An 8,308-nucleotide genomic window follows, 5' to 3' on the forward strand; every position below is an offset into this window, starting at 1 on the left:
AAAATAAGAGGCTTATTCCTCATTTTAACTCTGGTAACCTGCAAAATCTGGTTTAAGAAGCCTGCTAACACTCTAAGCATGAAGGTGTGCTCACATTTTCAAGAGTGGTGGTGCTTTTGTTAATCCTCGTGGACCCCTGGATAGTTTGCCCTTCAGGTGTATAGGCGCCGAGAGTGTTATTTCAGGGAAACAAACTGTACATTCATGTCCAGCTCCCTCTTCAACTTCTTACCTTCAACCTGTGTGTCACCTCACAGATTAGCAAACCTACCTCTGTCCTTTTAGGATCTCTTTTGGACCAAGGTTTTGTTTCTAACTCCTATGTTCGATTGCTCTCAAGAGTTGTATTTCATCCAGGTTACTGTTCTCTTTCCCAAAAGAAAGTCTGCCTACTTTGAGGCCTGTTCATCCAAACATTTTGCCTGGTATACCAGATCCAGATCTACAATTCCCATCCTTTTACAAGAGGGATTTTCTGGTTTCTGTGGTCAGCTAGAACATGAACTTACATGTCCCCCTGACTTTTCAGTCTTCCCCTTGGTCTTCTCAAGCGTGCTCATGCCCAGTGTTGGCTTAATGCATTCCCATGGTATCCCTATTGTGGCATAGTTGGCCTTAGTGCATTCCTATGGTATCACCTATTGTGGGAAACTGTGGTGGAAATAGTCGGCACAGGCTTTTTTAGACAAACCTGTCTCTGATTTGCTACAGATCTCAACAATTTGGTCAAATCTTGAATCTTCAGAAATTGGTGCTTGGATCCTGTCATCACCTGTACATAGCTTTGACCGTATTGTTTCTTCTGTAAGAGCGTTATGTCCTTGTCCTTTAGTTCAAGAGTTACCTGTCTCCCAACTGTTACGTGAGAATTGTGGGTCTGTGGGTAACCCATTACAAGTGAACATAAAATCTTCATTCTCTCCTCAAACAGTCTCAACTCTGCACTTTGCTTTTGTAAACCAAGTTGACTGTGTTTCTGAGCAGATCAAATTGCCTGCCCTGTGGACCAGGTAGTTTCTGATCCGGTGGAACAGCCTTCCAACTCCAGAAACTGTAATGTCTTCCCTTTCCACCCTCTAGAAGATCTTATGATAGGATAATTTTTGTCTCCCATTCTCCAGTCACATGTCCTGGAACTTTGTAGAGTTTCAGAAAATGTGGTACCTTTTACATTGCTGGATCATCCCCTTGGCAGGTCACCTGATTTGGATCCAGTTGGATAGCACTATGGCTGTGGTGTGTCTCAGCCATCTAGGATATTTGAACAGTATAGACAATGGAATCAATGACAATACCTATAACAAAGTCATTTGCTTGATTTAAACTAAAAAAGTCAACATAACATGAAATAAGCCCCTGATATTTACTGTCAGTTGTAAAAAAAAATTACTGATTTTTACAAACTGACAGTAAATTTACTGGCGGTTGGCAACCCTGCTGGGTACTAACATTTATAGGTAAAATTGATCCAGGGAATATCCGATTGCCTCTCGGGGGATCAAGAAGGAATTTGTTCCTCTGCTGGAGCAAATTGGATCATGCTTTTCTGGGGTTTTTTTTTGCTTTCCCCTGGATCAAGTGTGGGTATGGGATTGTATGATTCTTCCCCCCCCCCCCCCCCCCTTTATTGAACTAGATGGACTTGTGTCTTTTTTCAACCTGACTAACTAACATATATTTGGATGTTCAAAGAAGCAAACAAACCTTCGCCCTTTTTACTGACATTCACTTTGCTGGGTAAATGGACTCTGCCCTTTCGTAAATCAACCCCATTGTTTGGCTGATATTTTACCTCACAAGTTGCTAATTAGTTAGGCAGTCATTGTAGTAGCTTATCTAACCTGTCTATAGTAGCAAATCTAGACATCTTCATTCCAAAATAAAAAAAAAAAAAAAGTTAAAATTATACAAATGTGGAAATGTAAGAAAAAAATTAGAAATGTGAAAACTTATATTTACAGTAAAAACCTGATTCTGTGCTAGGAACTCTTCCACTCTCTAGCCAGTGTGGGTCTTCAAAGTGATCTAAAAATGTACTAAGAGTAGTTCTTCTTTCTCCCTGCAATTAATCAGAATTTTATTTTCCAACAACGAACTATAAAAAAGACCAAAGTCGATTTGGTCGCTATGAACAACAAGAATTGTTCTTGTTGGCTCACCTTTTATGGCGAAGCCATATAGTTTTCAGAATATTTCACACAAGAATTTTTTTTTTCCTTTTAACTTGTTACTTTTGGGCCGTGGGCTGCAGTTTTGTTTCTATTTGTGGGTAGCCAATACACAGGGTGTTCTATAAAATATTGTTGATGGTTTTACACACAACATGGCTGCTTCTACTGACAATTGTTGATAGCAGAACACCAGCCAAAACGTTATTTTGTTTTGAATGGGGGGGGGGGGGGGGTTAGTACCTCTGTCAGATTTGTATTGCTATGTGTAGTCCAACTTGGTTGATGATTTTCTTTTACTTCCTTTCTCTGTAACCACACCAAAAGTGAGGTGAGTTTCCACACAGGGCAGAGACTGAGGGGGGAAAAAAAACCCAAAACACTGTTCTTTGGCTGGAGCTTAATTTCAATAAAAATTGCCTCATTATGTGGGAGCATGTAAGCTGTTATGCTTATTAATGTTAGAAGTTGCTAGGAAAGTCATGGAATTCATTTAGCAATAAGTGCACTTTTTGAACACCCTCCACAAGTAACAGCTTGAACAAAGTTATCTAATCAATTTTTTGTTTCCCTTCTCTTTATAGATGGCTCTCTGAACACTATTTCTGAAGGTGAAGTAAGAAATAATACAGAAGACAAGGCAAACAATTCTGTACCTGCAAAATCCTATAGACAAATATCTAAAGTTCAGCTAAGGGCTCCTCGAGTCAAGACAATGATTCGCCCTGTAAGTTTGCCCATGGATCGGCTTCTTCCGCCTTCTATGCTGAACGAGAAGAATTCCAGGAATGTGGATGTGGCCACCTCGGACAAGTTTGGCAAGAGTCCCATTATTGAAGAGGTTTCAGAGACTAAACCCCCATCCACCATGAATTCTTGCCACAGAGCTTCTTGTTATGACTCTCAAAGTTATCGTAAAGCATGGGATAAGCAGTACAAACAGTATGATATCACACCCAGGACTGCAATGATTATGACGAACGTTCCACAGGAAATAAGAGCCCACGATGGAAGTCCCACCACCTTGTTATCAAGTACAGCGCTGCCAAAACTGCCATCTGCAAGCCAGTTCAAACCAGTCACTACCGACAGCAACTCAACCGAACCTAACCCACTTTCTGCTTTTAGAGCCCCAAGAACTTTGCAGCCAGGAACTTTTTATGAACCACCCTCCCAAAAAACAAAGCCAGGCGAAGAGACTTCTCAAACTGATGCCACATCTACAAGCGGCAGCAAAGTACAGTATCAGCACAACAATAATAATGTGAATCTAGTTGTAGACTCAGATCTGGTATCTGAAACACATGGACAAGGCAAAACCTCACAAAAAACTCTTCCTGAGGAGGTTTCACCATCAGATATGAAACCAGCCTTTCCAAGACTTCGGCCAAAGCGTGTCCAGGAGTTAGAACACAGAGAGGCCCACTTTGTGTAGCCTAACTGCAGCATATACTTCCTCTGCCCAGCAGCAACCTTTATGTGCCATTTTGTGAATACATTATTTTTTATAAAGAAACTTTTAACTGGAAAAACAAAACACTGAAGTATCCCTTTTTAAGCCTTGCTTTATGCTTTTTTACATCAGATTGTCTATTTGTGTATGCATTCCCCAGAATAGAAGTGGTTTATAAGGTGCACTTAGTGAAATGTATATTGTTTTGAAAAGTGAAATGCTTATTTATACCAAGAAACAGTATTCGTGTATGGAACAAACTGTTTTCTAATGTAAATTGTGTTAAGTAGGTAAAAAAAAATATTGAATTCTAATGACAGCAGCAAAAAAACATTTGAACTTGCTGAAGGAAAGCATGTAATCTGTGCAATTAAAAAAAAAAAAAATTGCTTCTGTATAAATAATGTATAAAGTTCCCCCCCCCCCCTCCCGGGGTACAATTGTTTATCATAACTGTATATTTTACATCTGTTTTGTCATCCATTGCCATTTTACATGTCGTCACTTTAATGTTACTTTTACAAAGATGATGCACTTAAAACTTTATTTTTTACAAATGCTACTCAAAGAGAACCCTACTGAGAGCAGGTTGTTGGAGTTATCGTAATGCATAACACCACCTCCTGTCCTAGTATGAGCACAGGGCTGTTGGTTAGCTCCTCTCTTTGCCTGGGTGTTGGTTTCTTCCTTTGGTGGGCTGACACCTACTGCAGACAGGTCAACAGGTCCTGGCAACATACAAGATGGGAAAATTGGTGCACTTGTGTGCTGGAGGTGGGCATTATAATACTTTAAAATACACTTAGTGGAGATATCCTTTCCGTAGGTAAAAAGCTGACTACATATATGTAGCTGACATTTCTTAAGCTATTATGTGGAAACACAGACAAAGAAGTGGTGCACAGTCGCCCATCTCAATCTTCTGTTAGCATGACTACAGAAAAATTGTAACAGCTGACGTGGGTGTAAATCATTGCTCTTTCCTGTTGATTGGTTGTTATTTACTTAATTTTATACATAGTTCTTTACCTTACCGAAAAAGTGAGTCCAGTAGAATTTAGAGGATTCTGGGAACTCTTAGTCCAGCGCTCAAGGCTTATAGTGTTTCTGTATCCCATTGCATAGTCCTTGCACAAATTCATTTTATGCTAATATTAGTTCCTTTCTATGTATTACCTCTTTTTGAATCCATTAATTGCAGCAGATTTTAGATAGTGGTTTAATGGATATCACTATCATCCCATGATACAATAATGATTTTTATAATATTCCCCGGTACATATATGCAAGTGTCAAATATCTCAGCGTTTTTGCTGTTCTCAGGTCTTCCACTTAAAAACACAATGGGGGTTATTTACGAAAGGCAAATCCACTTTGCACTGCAAGTGCACTTGGAAGTGCAGTCGCTCTAAATCTAAGGGGTAGATCTGAAATGAGTGGAAGCTCTGAAAATGTTATCATCCAATCATGTGCATGCTAAAATGCTGTTTTTTATTTTCCTTGCATGTCCCCCTCGGATCTACAGCGACTTTACTTCCAAGTGCACTTTCAGTGCAAAGTGGATTTTCCCCCAATGTTCCTTACCCAAAGTTTTCACATCTGGAAGTGCTCATGTTCATTTTTCAGAATGATAGTTGTGGCTTAATAATACAATCCCATCTGTATAGACTTTGATATTTAAAAACTGATTAACTGGTGGGCATAATGCTCAGTTGTCACACGCTGATAACGTTTACAGGACTTGTCTATGGACCTTTGCCATATATATATATATATATATATATATATATATATATATATATATATATATATATATATATATATATATATATATATATATACCACCTGTAATCATGATTTTTGAAGCAATTCTTTTCAGGGTACCTGTTCTGCCTATCTGAGCTGTACCAGCTTAGTACTGCCACTTGAATCTCTGCACAAGTGATTTTTCTTTTACCCTTGCTTCTCATCAATGAATCCCTACTTTACCATACTTGCCTGTCTGCTCACAGAACCAAGTGTCAACTCTTGAAAATGGCCAGCAGCTTATGTACACTTACTGGTCCTCAGCCTTAGCGTGCATGCTCCCTTTTGTTCTATGCATCGGTCAATAAAATGAATACATTATAAAGCAGTGGATCTGACATTCACCAAACATTTACTGCAGGTAACTATTCTTGGTGCATGTGTTTTAATTCCAGTATTTGATTCACCACCAGTGAATATTTAATGAAGTCACATTCACAGCTTTATAAATATGCCCTGTCCAGTTTAATTGAAGCTGTGTTCGCAGGAACACAACAATATAATCTATGGAGCAAGAGTATGACGTAAAGACATGTACCACTCTTCTGCATACCCCACTTGGGAAATGCTGATTAGCATATTCATTGTAGCCTGCAACCTGGAGTGAAACAATTTCTGGCAGCTTTTAAAGCATCTAGGTACACTCAATCTCAAAAATATTGATTAAGTAGATAAAATGTCTCTCCACTGACTGTAAATAACAGATGCCTGTTAAACAGATGTAGTCATTTGAGTAGCATGATATTTAATAACTGTTCTAGATCAATAATCAGGTAAACTGGTTCACCTCATTGTCCTTTATTTATCTGCTGCCATATTCCTTGTACAGTGAAAGTCTTCTGTATTTATTTTAGGAATCCTGCCCCCTGGCTTTTTTAAAAGCAACATATAAATTTAAACAGAATGGCCGAAGCCAACCAAACAAATACCAAAAATGTCTGCTTGTGCATCCAGTGTTCTTTTGTATGAAATATTTTTATATACAAGTAAACTGTTACATATGCTCAAATATATTAACTTTTTAACCTATTTTCAGAGTTCATGGTTTATATAATCTTTGGTTTATTTTTAACTTATTAAAATGTAGATTATTCAACCTTGGCTAATTTTAATGCTTGTGCTATGAGATTTTTTCACATATTTTCAAACATATTCTCAATCTCAAATGAAAGGCGTATTGTGCACAAATGTATATTATTATGGGTTTTTCATATTAAAATATAAAGGTATTTTATTACATTCGTTTATGGAGCTTTTTTTTTTTTTTTAAGTACTGTCAAAAAATATTTTCAGTGTTCATATCACCAAAACTGATTTACATCCACATCTAGGCACAGAACTATTTAACTTCTGTTGCTGCTGTTAAGTATCTTGGTTTCAGGTTTGTGATCATTTGACAAAGCTGTTATTACCAGGTCTTCCAAAAATCTAGGGGGAGCCAGCTCTACAAAGTTAGGAGTCACAACAATGCAAATTTTATCAAATTATGTATAATATGGTTTCCTCCATCATTATATGAATGCCTAACATCACCCAATTTCCCCAGTCATCTGATTCCCTTTGCTTCCCCTAGTCTCCTGCCCCAATCCTGCATCTACTTACCGAAAATTCATTGGAGCATATACACTGATGTATTGAAACTCACCGTGTACTTCATACTTCAACCTCTGTACAGGCGCTGTAATTCCTCCCCATGCCCTGATCGTGCAGTGCATGATGTCCGTTTCCAGCTTCAGGCTAATTCAGGATGATAATGCTGGTTTCCCATTTGTAAGGAGGTGGCTTCTTGCTATGGTCCAATGTGCACTGCTCAAAAGTTCCATTGCATGTCGCCAGATCTCAAAACCAATGCTCAGCCTCCATCTACTGCGAATTGTTCCCCCTCGCCCAGCTCTGTAAGTCTTGACCCTTGTTGGGCAAGCTGCAATAATTTAGAATCTGAGGTAAACGTGTCCTAAAGACTGACTTTCTTACCCTTTAATGTCAAGTAATATAACAGGAGAGACTCTTATACTGTGTATGATTACTTTGTGAGTTGTACAGTTATTTTTGTCCTTATACTGGGAATGACCGTGTTCCTAAGAACATAAAATGTAAATTATAAAAAATACATGCAAAATATATAACTTGTCAAATGCATCCTTGTATATCTTGCATCCTCATTACATTCCGAATTGGTAAGATCGCAGCATGAATCCAGTTGGTTGTGGTAATGAATGCTTTTTCTGCATTGTGGTGTGTTTATTTCCATTAATTCTAAATGGCACTAAAATAAACATATACGTAATAGATCTAAACGCACCTGTACTAAAGTGCAGCACAACACAGATGTGAATGCTTTCTGTATTGTGGTGTCATGTGCAGAGTTGCCTAAACTATTGTATGAGGACCCTTAAAAAGGAACTAAGTACCCCCCTGGTACAGTGGGACTTTAGGGGTGAACAGAAAGAAAATCGTATATCATAAAATATCATTTATTTAGAAAGATAATTAAAAAGCATGTATAAAAACATGACCACAATTGGTACAGCACATTTAGTGCAAAACAAAGAAAAGTTTACACATATTACATTAATTTACAAATTCAAGAATGAACATGGATTTCCTCCAATAGCCTAGCATGTTTCGGGAAAATATCCCTTCCTCAGAGGCGTTTTTTTTAGGAGAAGATATAGATATATTCTGAAAGAAAGCAAAAACAGTTTTATCAGAATGTCTTTCAAAGCAGCATCAACATTTGTAATATATGAACATGTCCAGCGTACGTAGCAGTATTGTTTGTTTGTTGTAAGTGGTTATCAATCTGGTGATGGGTTTTGAGTTATTAGATGTTTTTTTTAGAAACAAAGTACATCCTGTCTCACTTGTCCGCATACACGTT

At 38.0% G+C, this 8,308-nt stretch overlaps 1 protein-coding gene across 2 annotated transcripts in view; it reads left to right on the forward strand.

The window, feature by feature from the left end:
• The window catches only part of ARHGAP29 (Rho GTPase activating protein 29), a 226,620-nt gene extending 219,054 nt beyond the window's left edge, over positions 1 to 7,566 (forward strand). For both annotated transcript variants that reach the window (XM_073593109.1, XM_073593110.1), the window contains one exon: positions 2,753 to 7,566. In XM_073593109.1, coding sequence (XP_073449210.1) covers positions 2,753 to 3,603 — 851 coding nt within the window. In that variant the 3' untranslated portion in view covers positions 3,604 to 7,566. The remainder of the gene's footprint in view (positions 1 to 2,752) is intronic.
• The last annotated feature ends 742 nt before the right edge of the window (positions 7,567 to 8,308 follow it).

Source organism: Aquarana catesbeiana, linkage group LG07 (genome assembly GCF_042186555.1).
Source record: "Aquarana catesbeiana isolate 2022-GZ linkage group LG07, ASM4218655v1, whole genome shotgun sequence".
NCBI classification, from domain to species: Eukaryota; Metazoa; Chordata; class Amphibia; order Anura; family Ranidae; genus Aquarana; species Aquarana catesbeiana.